The sequence below is a fragment of the Primulina huaijiensis genome, chromosome 17, assembly GCF_012295235.1.
Source record: "Primulina huaijiensis isolate GDHJ02 chromosome 17, ASM1229523v2, whole genome shotgun sequence".
Lineage (NCBI taxonomy): Eukaryota > Viridiplantae > Streptophyta > Magnoliopsida > Lamiales > Gesneriaceae > Primulina > Primulina huaijiensis.
In genome coordinates, this window is record NC_133322.1 from 11823432 (window position 1) to 11843123 (window position 19692).

Consider the following 19692-nt stretch of genomic DNA (forward strand, 5'->3'; position numbering starts at 1 on the left):
GCTTTCTGTCATATTGTTTTAGTGAGGTACGTGATGTACTGACTGAGATATCCAAGCGTAGTATATACACTTATATGCTGCATATTTATGTGTTGCATTATACATGTTTTACTGCTTTTCCATATTATGCATGACATATCATGTTGAGCGTGATATCTTTTGAGATATACCTCGTTTGTTGGGGCCGCTCAACCCTATTCTCTATTGTGGACGATGGGGCATCGAGAGCTACAGTGTCCGACGGGACCCGCGGGCTCTGATGACATGGACATTGTAGGTCCACGTCTTGATGATGAGTGTGGGAGCCAAAACATGCCTAGGGCAGATCAGAGACTACACACTCAGGCGCCTCTAGACTGAGCATGAGATTCTTGACTTGATCCTTGATATACGAGCATATTGCATTTCGCATGCATCATATCAGTTTGTATACTCGTACATTCTCGTATTGTGCGATTGTCGCTCACATCCTTGTTTTCATCTTGGGCACCCCATTCCACGGCGCAGGTTTTAGGTTGAAAGGTGCGGACGACCAGGGCAGTGGCTAGAGAAGTTGGGTTTTCGGTGGTGATCCAGTGGAGGTTTTCTGTGTGGTTTATCGTTTTCTCGTTCAGAATTATGTCTTCGATATGATTGTATTAATGTTTAAGACTGCTGTTGTTTGTTCTGTTTTCATTTGGGTTGTAAGATGATTAAGTTATTTGGTTTCCGCTGTTTAATTGTTATTAAGTTTTAATATTGCATGCTTATTAGTCTGTTTAGTAGTGGCTCGGGTAAGGGCGCTACATTTGGGGGTATCAGAGCATGCGAAGATTTTTGGGACATTAGTAATTCTGTTTTGAGGATTTAGAGGTTGATTTTGGTTTTTTTTTTTTTCAGATGTCAGGAGACGGAACCAGTCACAGAAGTGTGGGACATGGTCGTTGTGGTGACGATGAGGCGGCCGAGAACATCGTCGTAGAGATCGTGACGGAAGGCGTCATCGAGATCATGATGAAAGGAGACGTAGGAACAGTGTCAACATTATGGATTTCATGAAGATTGGACCTTCACCGTTGACTGGAGATGAGAATGCTGATGTTGCTGAAGCTTGGGTTGATATCATGGAGCATTGTTTTCGAGTGCTGCACTATGACGAGGACGAGAAGATGGAGGTAGCTGATTTCATGATCCAAGGAAAAGCTCGGAAATGGTGGAAACCTGCTTCTGTCATTCTAGTTCAGGAGCATGGGCGGATTTGTTGGGAACATTTCTGTCAGGCCTTCATCAATCATCACTTTCCGCCGGCTCTTCGTCAGGCAAAAGAGATGGAACTGTTGACCATTAAGCAAGGAGATTCAAGCAGTGAGGATTACCAAAAGCGTTTTACGGATCTGTTGCCGTACGTTTCTCACATCAGTGAGAATTCTGCAGCAAAATATTCTCACTTTTTGAATGGTTTGAACCAGGCGATTTTTGATCAGGTTTCAGTCTGTGATGATCCTACTTCGTACGAAGGATTAGTGAATCGTTGTCGTCAAGCAGAGATCAGTATTGCTAGGAGGAAGGCTATGCAAGCTACCAAAAGTTCTAGTTCGTTGGGACCGAGGGGTCAGTCTTTCAAGAAGTCTGCATATTCTTCTTCTTCCGGTTCTGGAGGGGTGCACAGCTTTGGTAGGAAAAAGCTGCAATGTGGCCACTGTGGAAGAAATCACCAGACGGAAAATTGTCGAAAAGTAACAGGTGCTTGTTTCAACTGTGGTGGTTTTGGTCACATAAAGAGGGATTGCCCTAATTTGGAGAATCAGAGTGTAGGCGGAGGTTCTATGGCAGGGTCTTACAAAGGAAAACAGTCTAAAGCCACTGTGCAACAGAAAGGTTTTCCTGCTCAAGGTTCTCGTCGTGGTGGAATATCACAAGGATCTCAGCAACGCCCACGAGTTCAAGGGCAAGTGTTTGCCCTAAACCAAGAACAAGCTGAGGAGAAAAACGAGAGAGTCATTGCAGGTAATTTTATCTTATGTGGCATTCCTGCATATGTATTAATTTACACTGGGGCATCGCATTCATTCATAGCATCAATGTTTGTTAAGAACCATAAACTACCCTACGTGTCATTAGATGTTTTGATGTCGGTGTCTACACCGATGGGGGAAGAGGTTTTAGCCAAGCGACTTGTAGTAGACTGTTTGTTAGAGTTTGAGGGAAAATACTTGTCTGCCAATTTGATGATATTGGCTATGGAAGATTTCGATTGTATTATGGGAATCGACCTATTGACTAAGTATAGAGCGACGGTAGATTGTTATCAACGTCTCGTTCAGTTTCGTCCACAAGGAGACGAGAATTGGTTTTTCTTTGGTGAGGGAGCTCGACCTCCAATGCCAGTAGTGTCTGTTGTAAAGGCACAACGAGCTTTAGAGAAAGGAGGAAAAGGATACCTCATTTATGCTGTTGACGTATCGAAGGATGTGATCGACGTGAAGAACATTCCAGTTGTCGATGAATTTCCTGATATTTTCCCCGATGAGATTCCTGGATTTCCTCAGGAGAGGGAAGTGTAAGCGGAGATAGAGTTGGTACCAGGAACCACACCTATCTCCAGAGCGCGTTATAGATTGGCACCAACGGAGATGAAAGAGTTGAAGCAACAGTTACAAGATCTTCTTGACAAGGGGTACATTAGACCCAGTGTGTCTCCTTGAGGAGCACCAGTATTGTTCGTTAAAAAGAAGGATGTGTCTATGCGGCTTTGCATAGATTATAGACAGTTGAACCGAGTAACAGTCAAGAATAAATATCCGTTACCACGGATTGATGACTTGTTTGATAACCTGCAAGGAACTTCAGTGTACTTGAAGATCGATTTACGGTCTGGGTATCATCAACTTCGAGTTCATCAACGTGATATCCCCAAGACTGCATTTCGAAAAAGGTATGGGCATTACGAGTTTCTAGTGTTGCCGTTTGGTTTGACGAATGCTCCAGCAGTATTTATGGATTTGATGAACCGAGTATTCCAGGAGTTTCTTGACAATTTTGTCATTGTCTTTATTGATGACATACTGGTATACTCTCGTAGTCTTGAAGAGCATGCACAACATTTAAGGATTGTGTTGCTAACCTTAAGGAATCACCAACTATATGGTAAGTTGAACAAGTGCAAGTTTTGGCTTGACAGAGTTGTCTTCTTAGGACATGTTATATACAAAGATGGGATATCAGTGGATCCTAGCAAGATCGAAGCAGTGTTGAGTTGGGCACGACCGGAATCAGCTCAAGAGATAAGAAGTTTTCTAGGTTTGGCAGGATATTCCCGGAGATTTATCTCAGGATTTTCTCAGATTGCCAAACCATTGACACAGCTGACGTGTAAGAATGTGCAATTCGAATGGACACATGATTGTGAAAATAGTTTCAATGAATTGCGTTAACGTTTGACAACTGCACCAGTTTTAGCTCTTCCATCTGGATCAGGAGGGTACATTGTGTACACTGATGCATCACTTCAAGGACTTGGGTGTGTTTTAACTCAAAATGGTCATGTGATTGCATATGCATTTAGACAGTTGAAGAAGAATGAAGAGAATTATCCAGTTCATTATCTAGAATTAGCAGCGATTGTGTTTGATTTGAAGATCTGGCGACATTATCTCTACGGAGAGAGATTTGAGATTATTACAGATCACAAGAGATTGAAGGATATCTTCACTCAAGCAGAGTTGAATATGCGCCAAAGAAGATGGATGGATTTGTTAAAGGATTATGATTGCAAAATCAAGTATCATCCAGGGTCAGCGAATCTTACAGCTGATGCTCTTAGTCGAAAGGTGAGATTATCTGCACTTCAGACAAGTTTCATATCAAGTGTAATACAAGATTTTTGTTCTCTGGGATTTCACTTCCGGCATAAAAAAGAAATGGAACACATTCGAGTAACTAGCATTTTATCTGAACCGAAGTTGTATGCCAAAATTAGAGAAGCTCAGTTTTCTGACCTGAAATTGAAAAAGTTAGCAAGGTTAGCTAACAGAGACAACACATCTGGCTTTGCGTTCCAAACAGATGGAACCTTGTGTCTGTCGGGAGAATCGTAGTTCCAGAAGATTCTAAATTAAGAGACGAGATTTTATCTCAAGCCCATAGGAGTAAGTTGAGTATCCACCCTGGTAGCATGAAAATGTATAAGGATTTGAAAACCAGGTTTTGGTAGAAAGGTATGAAGAAAAGTGTTTACCAGTTTGTAGCCAAGTGTTTGGTTTGTCAGCAAGTGAAAGTTGAACATCGACGACCAGGAGGATTACTTCAGAATCTTCCTATCCATGAGTGGAAGTGGGAGCATGTGACGATGGATTTTGTCACCCACTTGCCGTTGTCTTCTAAGAATTGTGATGCCATTTGGGTTATTGTAGACCGACTGACTAAGTCAGCACATTTTATTGCGTATAGTCGGGAATATAGTTTCGATCACATGGCAAGACTATACATCTAAGAGATTCTTAAATATCATGGTGTACCAACAAGTATAGTCAGTGACATAGATCAACGCTTTACCTCAAGGTTCTGGAGAAGTTTTCAAGAAGCGTTGGGAACGACATTGAGTCTGAGTACTACCTATCATCCAGAGACCGATGGTCAGTCTGAGAGGACTATTCAGACACTCGAGGACATGTTGCGTGCTTCTTTTGGATTTTGGACCAGCATGGCATGATCGTCTGCCGCTTGTGGAGTTTGCATATAACAAAAGTTACCACAGCAGCATTGGTATGGCTCCATTCGAAGCATTATATGGTAGACGTTGTCGTACTCCATTGTTTTGGGACGAAGTAGGAGAACGACAAGTGCAAGGACCTGAATTAGTGCAACAAGCGATTGACGTAGTGAAATTGATTAAGAAGAGAATTAAAGCTGCACAAGATCGTCAATCGAGTTACGCGAATACCAAGCGTAGACCTCTACAGTTTCAATCAGGGGAAAAAGTTTTCCTTAAAGTTTCACCATTTCGCAGGGTGATGAGATTTGGACTCAAGGGAAAATTAGCCCCAAGATTCATCGGACCTTTTGAGATCTTAGAATGTGTTGGAAATTTGGCATATCGATTGGCTTTGCCGCCGTATCTGTCCAGCATTCATAATGTCTTTCATGTATCTTTGCTACGACGGTATGTAGCAGATGAATCGCACGTTCTTGGTCCGACAGATGTTCAACTTGAAGAAGACTTGACTTATGTCGAGCAGCCACTTTTAATCCTAGGTAGGAAAGAGAAAAAGCTCAGAAACAAGACCATTCCACTTGTTTTAGTGCAATGGCAACGCCGAGGTACTGCAGAGGCGACATGGGAGTTAGAGAGTCGTATGNGAATGACCCGAATTCTTATTTTGAATGAAGTATTAATTAAGAGATAATTAAAGAGTTGTTAATTAATTATTATTAACGAATTGATAATTTGGGATTAATCTGTTGGATCCACCGAATTTTGAATGGATAACCCGATCTACTTCCGATTACGTTATCTCAAGAAATCCAACCAGACAAATGAGATTCTGACATGTGGCAGATAAGATTGATTCGGATTTCTGAACTAGTCCGGATGCAACCTTTAAATGGAAGCCGAATTCTTTTGTTTCCTACACCGCATCCTTCACAGAGAGAGTTCTTGCCTTATAACTTAGGATTTCTAGCCAGTTTCTAGGGCACTTTTGTGTCGGGAAGTTTCGGAGCTAGTGTCGACTCGAAGGGGGGTCGGTGAACTGAGATCCAGACATCATCATCGAGCTGACGACGGACGCAGGTATAATCCTAAAGCCTTTAGGAAGAACTTTATAGCATGTTTGGTAATTCAGAATCTTGTTTGATAGTGATTTCTTATTGTTGGTATTGTCTAGGTTAAGAGCTTTCTGTCAGATTGTTTTAGTGAGGTACGTGATGTACTGACTGAGATATCCAAGCGTAGTATACACACTTATATGCTGCATATTTATGTGTTGCATTATACATATTTTACTGCTTTGGCATATTATGCATGACATATCATGTTGAGCCGGATATCTTTTGAGATATACCTCGTTTGTTGGGGCCGCTCAGCCCTGTTCTGTATTGTGGACGATAGGGCATCGAGAGCTACAGTGTCTGACGGGACCCGCGGGCTCTGATGACCTGGACATTGTAGGTCCACGTCTTGATGATGAGTGTGGGAGCCAAAACATGCCTAGGGCAGATCAGAGACTACACTCTCAGGCGCCTCTAGACTGAGCATGAGATTCTTGACTTGATCCTTGATATCCGAGCATATTGCATTTCGCATGCATCATATCAGTTTGTATACTCGTACATTCTCGTATTGGGCGATTGTCGCTCACGTCCTTGTTTTCATCTTGGGCACCCCATTCCACGGGGCAGGTCTTAGGTTGAACGGTGCGGACGACCATGGCAGTGGCTAGAGCAGTTGGGTTTTCGGTGGTGATCCAGTGGAGGTTTTATGTGTGGTTTATCGTTTTCTAGTTCAGAATTATGTTTTTGATATGATTGTATTAATGTTTAAGACTGATGTTGTTTGTTCTGTTTTCATTTGGTTTGTAAGATGATTAAGTTATTTGGTTTCCGCTATTTAATTGTTATTAAGTTTTAATGTTGCATGCTTATTAGTCTGTTTAGTAGTGGCTCGGGTAAGGGCGCTACACTTGAGGTGTGACTTCGTGAGCTTCTTGCGACTGGCAGTAGGCGTAACCCTTTACAAGAACACCGCTCTGATAACAACTGTAACGTACCGTACTTTTACTATTTAAAATTTGCGGAAAAATTTAAGATTTTCTTAAATAAGAAGTGAACATTCAAAATTCTATAAAAGAAGTAAAACTGTACGTCTCTCAAGTTGTTGCAACAAAAGATTTGAAATTTAAAGTTTGACATAAGAAATCAATGTTTTCATAAAACTTAAAACATGGCGGTCCTCGGGTTTAGCCTCCCGCTCAGTCCAAGCCTGCTCCTTGGTCCCCACCTCCAGCCTCCTCATAAACATCCTCGCCTGCATCGATAAAGTCTAGTGAGTGTAAAGACTCAACACGTATAAACTGGAAGTAACGAATAATACGTAATAAAAGCACATGCAACTTCAAAATAGAGCTTACATACTTGAAACTTGAACTTGCATATCAAAAGCTTGAACATATGTACATACATACATAGACGTGCCATCAACATAAAACTTTTCTTAAATATGCTTGCATACTTGAACATACATAACTTCATCATTTTCGCGTAGAGGCATGTTTCAAAGCGAGTGACCTATACAAAATAAATGCCTGATCAGAAAAACCACAGTACTGGGCTGACAGGGACGTATCCACTGTTACATACATGAGATCCCCGTTCATGCTTTAACGGGTGGATTGGTCCTCGTTCATGCTTTAACGCTTTCCAATCCTGATCTAAACCAGTTCATAATTTAACCGGGTGGGTTGGTCCCCGTTCATGATTTAACGCTTTCCAACCCCATACATAAGTTTGTCACAAGACAATTAGCATACCTCAAAAACTTGAAAATATTTTCTTTGCACGTCAAACATACTTACTTGGCGTTGCGGGATTCGTTGAAGCTCGCTTTGGGGCCGCTGCTGCAAATACTAACATAACTTTAAGATACTTAATTTGCATAACTTAGACTTAGGTACTCAAGCTCACCACCAAAGTGACTAAGTAGCTAATGACATTCTAGATCACTCGGGACTTGACCTCGTTTAATCGTACTAACCATGGCATCAAACCCCGAGACACTTTCTAAGATGACATGTGAACATTTCCCAACAATAAAAGACATGAACTCACTATTTGAACTTGAACATGAGTGGAAACCAAACATTCTCACAGATGGGGTGGCGCTCGGGCGATAATTTGTTACCGCTCGAGCGCTAGGTCTTCTGGAGACCTGCACTCGAACAGAAAGAGTGGCGCTCGGGCGGTAAAACATTACCGCTCGGGCGCCGAGCTTACAAAAATGAAACTCTCAACAGTGAAGGTGGCGCTCGGGCGGTAAGAAATTACCGCTCGGGCGCCGAGTGTATTGGACTCCGCGACTTGCATCTAATACTCCTAACTAAAATAATACGATTCTTTAACCATCCATCGAGACTCATCCTAGGACACTATGACACTGACTCGACTCCATAAAAACGTCCCAAACGTTCCCAAAGAAACGACGTACCTCAGGCAATACAATAAAACCCATAACCTCAAATTTTGACACCAAAATAGTTTTTACGACTACTCGTTCTCCCAAGTGCCTAACGACAAGAAACAAAACGTCAATAACCATCCCAACATCATTAACCATATACCTATACGCAGCAGTGATCACCCGTCGATCCCCTACGAAGACTGCAACAATAAAACTTCAAGAATTCATCAATAACATATTTTTCGGAAAAACGCAGTTTGAGCAGTCCCACTAAAACAATCATAACTTACTCAATTTTCATCCAAAATTTTTGAATTTTATATCAAATCGAATTTATCAAAAAGTTCTACGATTTTTGTGTTGAAAGTTTTCTCGAAATCATGATCGAAAATTCGCAGTATTTAAAACGACAGCAAAAAATGTGATTTTAGATCCAAAAACAGTTTCAAAAGTGATCTAAACATAATTGCTCAAACTTCTACACAACATTCACATGATTTTCATACAAAATACATTGCAACGCATACTATGACATGATCGACGCAGAAAGAAACAGTATATACGTGCCTTTTGATGATTAAAATACCGAAACGACGATACCGATGCGGGAACGATGCGAGGCTTGATCCGGGATGACGGTGGCTCGATTTTCTTTGAAGAAAATCAACGAAATTTGCTGGGAAATATAGGGGAGGGGCGGCTGCTGCTCTTGGGAAGGAGAAATCTAGGTTTTCTTTCTTTTAAAAAAAAGAATCTGAAAATAAGATGTGTAGAGTGTGTTGTGTGTTTTAGTGTGTGTAAAAACGTGTAAGTGTGTGTGAGTGTGTGTAACGTGTGTGTGTGTTTTTAATTAGGAGAGATTTTAGCTAAAACAACTAATTAAAATGCTAATAAAAAGTTCAACCCACATAAATTTTAAACAAACTCCTAAATCAAAATAACACACCAAAAAATGCTAATTTTAAAAGCTTTAAACTCTTAAATCACTAAACACATAAATAAGGCTTTTTAAAAAATGCTAAACTGAATAAATTAGTTAAAATGCCCCATCCTTAACTTAAAAATAAAATACTCCATTAAAATTGCCCAAAATCGTCACCAGGTCTTTTCCTCAATCTCGCCTCGAATAATCGCCTGAAACATGAAACTTGAAAAACATTTTAACGTGCATCATATAACATAAGTAATTTAAAATAATGCATTTAAATAAATCATGCATGGTAAAAAATCAATTAATCAAATTATTTAACAATTAAATAAATGAATGTGTTATACGTGTACAGAAATTGAGCACTACATAAACCATGTTTTAACATCACATAAGCTTGAAAAACGAAATATACTCAAGTGCTCCTTGTTTATCCATGAAAAATAATTTCAAATATTTACTATGGTGTGAAAGACGAGAAAAAGAAGGAGTATGACGTGCCTTTGCATTTTAAACACACGATTAAACGTTGACGATGCGAGGAACTTTGATGTTGGAGACCCTAGGATGATTTTCTTCCAAGCCTTGATTGTTTTCTCCCTTCCAACTTACGTGTGTTCCGTGTCTAGGGTGGGGGAGAGTTTCTGAATTTTAATGAGTGAGAGGCGTGTACAATGGTAGGGTTTTAGGGTGATTAATATGTTGGATATCTGTTTTCTACGTGCCCAAACGCAGCGGAAGTTTAAAATTTTTGTTTTATTTTGAAAACAAAATAATTCTTTTGGACACTCGTATGGTTTTCAGGAATTAAACATGCATAGGATGTTTGAAAAATTATACCTTTGTGAATTAAATCACTGGACTCCAACTAATCCGGTATAAACAGATTAGCTCTTGTTGATTCCCTACGAACTTTCTTCGATGAAATCCTCCTATCAAGTCCACGACTGGATGGTAAGTTCCTCTTCCAAATTGCACTAGAAAATTTGGAAGAGATTTTACGTTGGAGACTAAAACGAGAGGCGGCTCAACCTTGGAAAGAAAAACCAAAGAGGCCAATTTTTTTTTCTTTTGAAAGTGGGAGTCACGAAATTCTTGAGGTGGAGGCTAGGTTTTGTAATCAACATGTGTTATTTATAATTAAATAATAGCCTAATGACATAATTAACATTAATGGGCTTGATTTAATTAATTGGGCTAGTCCAACTAGTTTAATTAATTTAATCAAGGCCTATTAAAACTTTAATTATTTATTATGATGGACTTGTACTCTTACAAGCCCATTAAACATACCCACCTTATTTAATTTATTAATAAACTCAACTTTTGAGCTTAATAAATTAAATACATTATAAATTCAATATTTGAATTTTTTATTTAAATTATAAATTCAACTCCTTGAATTTTTTTTTTTATCACTTTCAAAGTTTAATATTTAATAAACCCAACATTTGAGTTTAATAAATCATATTCTCAAATTTTATAAATTCAACTACTTGAATTTATTCTCTCAAAATTTAATTATCATAAATTCAACTCCTTGAATTTACTATATAATATAAATTCAACTTCTTGAATTTATTCTCTCAACGGGAACAAACAATCCAGTACTTGTGTGACCCTCAATGGTTCAGGGATACAGCTAGCCGTGGGTTCACAACTCTTTGTGATTCAGGACATAATCCTTTATTCGGGCTTACCCTATTTAGCCCCATTCTTTTCATCAACACCTTGATTAAGAATGTCAGAACTCATTTCTGATTGCACCCATCGGATCATGGTAAGAGCGTCTAGTAGCATCGCCCCATGATCCCCTAGGTATCACTGATAGTGCCTGCAAGAACCAGTCGATTATGATTAACGTACAGTACGGTCCCTTCATCTCATATATCCCGATCGAATCTGCAACCATTGGTTCATCGAGGGTTGCATATTAATTCGATAACTATGTGATAACTATAATAGTGGCATCGCGTGTACTATTGGAGAACTCCTTCTTCAATGTACATCTCATACTCTGGCCAGAGATTCCATGCACTATTATTACATTAGATCACATAGGATATCCACACCCGTAGGTGAGCGGTGAATCCCCGACTACAATGCACTGGCTCCTATATGTGTCGCAACTATACCCAACCTCGCCACCTGATGACTCTCCTGGAGTCGGTAAACGAGTCAAAGCACAGCCCTAGCACATAGAGCCTCAGTGTTGTCCCGGGTCGTAAGGACTAATGGTGTACAATCATAACCACGGACTTATCCTCTCGATGAATGATAACCACTTGGAAAGTCCGAGGGAGGGTTGTTCGGTATAATCATCATATGACTACCCATCTGTATGTTTGGACATCTCTATGCCCTTACCAAGAAACGCAGTACACAACATCACAGATGCTAGTCTCGAGCTCAAACGACCTTTATCCATGTTTTAGGCGGCTGAATCGACTAGGAACGAATTTAGATCATACAGTGTTTACAAATGTGTTTCAACATCGAATTACGATTCATTTGTATTAAAGTATAATCAAGGTCTTTATCTATGTTTGAAATCATGGGTATACAGATTAAGAAATAACAAAACCATTAAAAGGTAAATTATATTAAATTAAAGATTGTTTATTACACTTGAGTCAATAAATTTCCCAGCCAACAGTTGGCTTACAGGGCATCTACTCTAACATAATATATTGTATATACTAATCAATTCTTTAAGTAAGGCTTTAAGCCGATTAGGTAGGTAAATAGGCCATTAGTGCTTAATTAGACTTTAATAAAAAGTGTAAAAATAGTTTTGTTAAAATAAGTTTGTGAATTTATTAGCCGGATTGTAAAAAAGTTCGTATTTTTGTTGAAAAACCAACACCGATAAAATTTACGTCCCGACGTATAAAATCACCTCAAAACTCCTTATTTTCAAAAATATGAAAAACCATCAACCTTATTTTAAACAATTAAAAATAATTATTTAATAAAAACTATTTACGTTTTTCAGCACTCGGTCTCCGTTCCTCGATCGCAACTTGAATAATCCTTAAAAATACAGTTTTATGCATAATGACAATAAAATCCTATTTAACATATAATCATGCATGACACATAATTAATTAAGAAATTAAATCAATTAATTACTTATTTTCATATTTCCTAGATTTGCATGCAAATGGATTACGTCGTCTTAATTTTAGACCTTAAAATTAATCCAATGCTTAGCAGGTGGATGGTGAGAACTAACATGAAGAAATGTCAAACGGACCGCCTCGCCTCGCCTCTCCTCGACCCGCTAGAAATTTGGGTAGGTGACCCGCCAACTTGGTGGGTCAAGAAAACCCAAATCCAATGCAATCCGATGGATTGTGGATTAGGTGGTTCAACATGCCAAAATTTAAAATTATAGCAAAATTATTATAAAATAATATAAATATTTTAAAATTATTTGACCAATAACCATATATAAATTATAAATAATGTAAATAATTTAAAATTCATCAATCATACGTAAATCATTATTAATAATATAATTATAAATAATAAATCTTTCAAAAATCATCAATCATACATAAGTTATTTCAAAACTCATCTACCATATATAAAACATTGAAATAATATAATTAAAATAAATTTTGATTAGTCGCAAGCCCCGACTAGCCTCAACCCGTGACCCATGGGCTTACTAATTAGCTCGTGTTCAATCGGGCCACTAAAATAATAATTGTAACGTCCCGAAAATTTGAAGGTTTATGTGAACCACATGCATGCAAGTTATCAAAATTTTTTATGTATTTTAATACATTAAATGCATGATGTCGACATGAATACGTGTTTTATGACATGGTTCATTAAGATTGCATGTTATAGGGCTTTTAACAGTATTTCACGCTCGAACGAGGAACGGAGATCGGGGAAAGTTAAGGAAAATATTTTCTTAAATGATTATTTTAATTATTTAATATATGATGTAATTGATATGAAAATTTCAAAAATGGGTCAATTGCAGTATTTTGACACGTTGAACCGTATTAAATCGGTAGATGATTTTTAACAAAACAGAGGACTTTTGAGGGTACATTTAATATTTTTGAAAGCGAATTTAAACGAAATATTTTACGAGGGTGTTATTGGGATTTGCGGGCCTATTTTATTGTATTTTGGGCCTAGACTCCTTCACATTTTAGTTTTTAAATCTAAAGCCCAAAAACCCTATTATTATCAATGCAAGTAGCCAACCCTCAACCCTAATCCCTCTACTCTCTCTCTCGACAGCCTCCTCTATCATAATTTCCAACAGCTTTGGCTCCCATTTTTGCAAGAAAATTTGTTAAAAACGTCGCCACGTCCTCCGGTATTTGTCACTTGCTCTGTTGGTCCTTGTTTTGCATACGTTTCTTTATTAAGGCACGCTCGATTCCCTTAATTTCTCGTCTTTCACACCATAATACATGTTTTGGAGTGATTATTCATGATACTTGTCAGATCGAATGGTTCGGCACGGTATTTATATGTTTTCTTCATGTATATTATTTTCTCTTTGATGTATATATCGTTTTTGACATGTCTTGCAAGGGACTGCCAAGATCGAAGGTAGAGGACTCAAATCACGTCTGGTTGATGATGTTAAGCGCTAGGTTCAGAGTTGGATTGGGTTGGTACGAGGCAGATCGAAATTTCTTGTTTGTGGCTATGTTTTGGGGCGTACGGGTGGTTCACGTGTATTCGAGAGCATGCGGCCGAAGGTCATGGCTAGGGCAGTGCGGAAAGGTTTGGTTGTGGTCTAGGAAAGGACAGTTCGAGTGTGGTCGGGGCTGGTTGGATGTGATATAGAGTTTGGCTTCAAGAGTCGTTTTTGAGATTTTTCCAGTAGGATTGGCGCCGTGGCACTGCCTCTGTGGCGCTGCTGCGCTGCCCCTGTGGCACCGTAACGCTGGCGTTTCGGTGTTTGTAGAGCCGCGGCGCTGGTACAAGGTGCCTAGGAGCTTACCAACGCCACCGCGCTACACTGCCAGCGCCTAGGCGCTAGTACTATACGTGCACTGTCGAGATTTTTGTGGATATTACTAGTTTTGGGGGTTCCAGTAAGTTATATCGACATGTCTGTGGTGTAAATAGTTTAAGTTGAGTCATACTGGGTTTAGTTAGGAATTGTTGAACAATGGTTAAGTTTGGTCAAGTCTCATGTTAAACGGGACTCCGATCTAAGCCCTGAAACGAAATATAGAGGTTAATGCAGGGGTTCGGGATACGTTTAAGGAAATGACTAGACGTATGTTTAAGGAGATCGATAAGTTTGAACGCGTCGAGTTAGTAGTCCTGACAGTGCCCTGGTAGATAGATCCGCCGACTTAGAGCTGATACGAAAGTCACAACTAATTATCTGAATTCAATAAAGGGAAAATGAATACGTATATAAAGTTACGATATGACATGATTTGATATGAATATGTTTACGTTTATATTCATGCTTTTGAAGATCATGAAAGTTATTTTGCTTACAGTACTTTTCACTGTTGCATGATATGTATATGTATTTATTATAACGGTTCAGGTATGTTGAGTCTTTAGATTCACTAGGTGTGTTTGATGCAGGTGATCATTCGGTTGAGGAGACTGGAGGTGTTGAAGACTGAGTAGACCGAGTTGGGAGTGCACGTGGAAACCCGAGGACCTTGCATTTCTTCCGCATAATATGATTATGAGACATGAGTTTAAGAAATATTTTTAAATGTTTTTGAATCTTGTTATACGTTGTTGATTCATCAGACTTTTGGTATCTGTTCGAGTTTCTTTTTTAAAACAGTAGACTAGGAGGTTTATTTCATTCTAAGATTTAATTAATTGCAGTTATTTTTATTCAGTAGTTAGATGTCCTTTTAAAATGAATGATTAACTACTTTTATTGCATGCATGTGTTCGAATATTTTTCGAAAAGAGCTTTTAAAATTAAATATTTCAGTAGTATTTTAAGAAGCAGATGTTTCAATAATTCAACCCACTTATTTTTCTTGATGGAGCGGGACAGCTTTACTAATGTGATCAACGTGATAAAAATTTGGCCATTAGTGCTACTGTAATAGCATTAAGCTTTTCCTTGGAGAGGAGTTAATGGATTTGAGAGTGTGTCTTATTTAATATCGTACTTTTTATCTTTGCATTTGTGTCTTGGGTTTATAATTTAATATTGATATTTTTTATAAATTGAATCAATGGACAAATTACTCTAAATTTAGAGTCTCTGGCTCTCTGAAATTCTTATAAACATCAATAATTTTTTTTTAAAAAATTATGAGTTGATAAAAAATGGGCACAAATCTAATATTCAATATTAACATATATCTTTTAAGTTGCATTTGGATGGATGGATAAATTTCAATCCTAACACAACCTTAGAGATTGTATACTTGAAATTATTGGGAAGCATTTGGATGCTCATTTGAAATTACAGGGAACCATGCATCAAAATACAATTAAATAAAATACAAAATAAAAATCACATTTAATTTGTATGAATGTGATCAAATTTCAAATTATGATAATATTACACTATCCATCAAGTTTGAGTGTGTAAAATCTATATTTTCAAACCCTGTATTATCTTTGTACTAAAAACAATTGTTCTAGTATATCAAATATATTCAATTTAAAGATTATCTAAAGTTGTGTGGATAATTAAATCTTTGTATACAAGTACCCAAGGAGTTCAAAATTTAAGATGATAATATGCCCATATTTTTATTTTTGGGATATATAAATAAGTCAAAATCCAAGAATTTAAATAAGAAGATATTGGATATATACAATTATGTATGTGTATTTAGAAATTTTGGGTATACAATTTCCAAATTTGTGAAATAAAAGCCTACATGATAAGTGTAAGGTTCAAATACGATGACATAATCTAACATCATGCATATATAGAGAAAATGAAAAATGATTAATTAAATGGTTTTAATGGCTTGATTTAATTATGATATGCATGATTACATGTTTAAAAATAGGGTTTAATGTTCTTATGCATAAAACTTTTTTAAAGGTTATTCGAGACGGGATGGAGAAATGGAGACCAGGGACCATATAAGGGAAAATATTTTTATTAAACAATTAATTTTAATTATTTAAAATATGGTATATGTTATACGATACTTTCGAAAAGGATGTGTTTTGAGGTGTTTTTATACGCCGAGTCGTATTTTTAAACAATATTCAATTTTCGACGAGGTGTTTTTATACGCCGAGTCGTATTTTTAAACAATATTCAATTTTCGACGAAAATATGAACTTTTCAAGAACTCGGCTAATATTTTCACGAAATTCCCCAAACAAAATATTTTAAATATTCACTAATGGACTTAATGGGCTTATTATACCATGTTAATGGACCTAAGCTTCCACACATGATATAATTAACAAATAAAAAGCCTAAAACCCTACCCATAACCCTCATATCACACACCCCACCTGTAGAGGCCTAAAAATCCTTACTTGAAAATTTGCGGAAAATTTAAAATTTTTCTTTTAAAATAAATGGAGTGCCTCATTCATACCAAAAACTGATAAAATATTTAACGTTCAAAACAGCAGCAGAAGAAATTATTACTTGCCAAAATAACAAGTTAAAGTATTCAATAACTAATAAAATGTTTGAGCATCAAAATGGCAAATGCTGAAACTGAGGTCCTCGGGTGCCACTACTGCCGACTCGAGCTAGCTCACTGGTCCCCGCCCTCGATCCCGACATCATCAGTACCTACAACAATCAAGTCTAGTGAGTCTAAAGACTCAACATGCATATATCGTAAATAACGAGTAAATATAGTAAAATTGCATGGGAGTAAAATTTCATGTCATGAGGCATATCGTAAAATGTCGTGTCATGATTAATTATAATACGTGCATAGCTGAACTGAAAATCATAGTGAAACTGTTTGCTCCTTGGAGCCCTGTACTGAAATAGCATATAATAATTTTCTGTGAGATTATGGTCTACGCAAGTGGTCCCTGAACTGAACTGAACTGAGCTGACCGATACTGGTGACCGGACCGATACTGGGGATCGGATTTACGTCTGATCAGACTACTGCCACAGTACTGGGTGAAACAACTGAACTGACCGGTAACTGGTGACCGGGCCGATACTGGGGACCGGACTTAAGCATGATAGTAAAGTGACCACAAGCAATATCGCATAAATCTCAAAATTTGTATTTTTGCACGTAATATAATTAAATAACTGAATTAAATATCCTGTACCCATTTTACTGCTTGGATTGGATCGCTCCCAGGCTCGCTGCAACCTAAATATGCCATGAAAAATATGCAATAGATTTATGGGACCAAACTATACAATAACCTTCAAAAATGTGACAATTACGCCTACCGACTTCGTATTAAATCATGACTCCGAGCCAACCCGAACCAACACTGAACCATCATGTAGTCATGATTAAAATACGTCTAAAATGATCAAATAATGCTCCTAAAATGGTGAGGGCCGAAATCTAGGTGAATGGAGGCCAAAACATGAAACGCTCTTTCGAGAGTCAATTTGGCACATCGCACCGTAAATTCTCGTACGACCTCAAAAATGATCCGAATCACGAACGGCCAAAAACATGACCTTCCTAACTCGATGAGGTACTGTCCAGTCCAAGGCCATGGGCTAAAAGCCAACCAAGAACTCGAACGAGCCACTGAACCGTCACAGCAAGTTGCTGTCCAGAAATACAGCAACTGTGCTTTGGTTTCCTTGCGTCGTTTGCGAGGCTAATGGCCATTGGGGCTTGAACCACCGACCAAAATCTCTTACCAACATCCCAAGGAATGATTTGAACCATGGCTAAGGGCTTTAGACCAGCCACAATTCGAAATATTCCAGCAACGACCCAAACGTTACAACCGAGAACAAATTCTGCACGTAGGATGCATTGCTTTTGTTTTGCTGTCACGAATCGTTCCAATGGCCATTTGATTGACCATGACACGATCTAGACATCTAGGGGCATGGTATGAACCGTGGCTAAGGGCCATAGGCCAACCAAGATCCACACCATCCCACCAAATTCGAAATACACATGCTGTCAAAATGAGAAGCCGAAGGGGGGCTGGGGCTGTTCTTGCACTTTTAATTAAAAACCGATGCACCATGGACCAAGCCACCACAAGGGCAACTTAGTCACGACTTAGACATGCTAGGGAAGTGATCCAACCATGGCTATAAGCCCTTAGGGCAGCCAAGATCAGATTCATTTGCCTTTGACAGCAACTTGAGAAAATCGAAACTCAATATGGCAAGAATGGGCAGCTGCTGTCATTTCTTGTTTCCAGTGGGTGTGGGGCTCGAATGAATGGACCAAAGTGATACTAATACATCCTATTACATGTCTAGATGTCGCCTTGGGAGCCTGGAATCGAACCAATACCTGAAACCCACACAACAAAGCAACCCGTGAAGCACAAGAGAAAAACCGAAAAATTCTGCATGTTGCATTTTCTGAAATCTCTTGATGTATTTCGGTTTTAACATGGAAATGATGATCATGTAATGATAAATAATTGATAATAGGACTTGATTGAAGAGTCAAGGAAGGATATATGCATGCCTGGTTTCGTTTGAAAGAAAAACGAAAAGAACGAGACGATCCGGCGCGGAGGAGGAGGAGCGTTTTCTTTTCTTGCTTGCTACTCGATTTTCTCTCCTAAGTCTTGCTAGGATGCTCACGGATTTTACACTCTGCAATGCCTCTGAATTTCGGTCATGGGGGAGGGGAAGTGATGGTTAGGAGAGTGAGGGAAAATGAGTGTAATATAGGTGGAAAAAGCAAGACCAAGTCTCCATTTTATTTTTTTGAAATTTGAATTTTGGTTGCTAAGAAATATTTGTTGGGGAGAGAAATGGATGGGGTGACCGATTCTTCATGCTAGACTAGGTTAGGATATTGGTTAATAATTAATTAATTAAGGTGGATAATGAATTAAAAAGATTAGTATGCTAACTCAACAAAGAATGGGTCAAAAGGTGATGAGTTGGAAATGACTAGTCTAGATACTAATGACCGAAAATTCAATAATATATGGAGGGGAAATGTTGATTATTTACTAAATTTATAACCCTTATAAGCCTTACCTATCCTTTAATTAATTTAGTGAACTAACCCCTTAATTATGGAACTTAATTGAATTTACTTTCTACTCACCTCAAGTTGCTTAAATAAATCCTCAAACCTCCTTAATAATTTAAATTAACTTACTTGCTAGCTAAAATAAATTCCGGAAATATTTTCTAAATCTTAAATTTTATCTCTAAACTCCAACTCCAGCCCGGCCTTACTGAAATAACTGAAAGGATAAAAATTTAAACTACTACGTAAAATAATTAAATTTAAATACTCATGCAATAAAAATCATTTTAAAATACTAGAATTATGCATGGCTTATACGTAGTCTAAGTTACGGGTTCTACACCACCCCCTCACAAAAACACTAGGACTCTCCCTAACTGAAACGCGACTGCACACACATCACTTTGAGAAGGAAAATCACGTGGAGTTGAATGAATTTCAGCAAGGTCCTCCGTTCGTCGACGTTCTTCGCATCTCAACTTGTTTTTCGTGCGTAAAAT

General features: G+C 38.1%; 1 protein-coding gene across 1 annotated transcript; it reads left to right on the forward strand.

Moving 5' to 3' along the window:
- The first annotated feature begins 1025 nt into the window (after positions 1 to 1025).
- Positions 1026 to 6527, forward strand: LOC140962604 (uncharacterized). Its single transcript, XM_073421557.1, has 2 exons — positions 1026 to 1986; positions 6379 to 6527. The coding sequence occupies exons 1-2, from the start codon at positions 1026 to 1028 to the stop codon at positions 6417 to 6419; spliced, it is 1002 nt and encodes a 333-aa protein (XP_073277658.1). The 3' UTR covers positions 6420 to 6527.
- Positions 6528 to 19692: the final 13165 nt, after the last annotated feature.

Coding starts and splice junctions, on each gene's coding strand:
- LOC140962604 (XM_073421557.1), top strand. CDS start 1,026: ATGGATTTCATGAAGATTGGACCTTCACCGTTGACTGGAGATGAGAAT. Junction 1,987..6,378: donor AAACGAGAGAGTCATTGCAG/GTAATTTTATCT, acceptor TCCACGGGGCAG/GTCTTAGGTTGAACGGTGCG.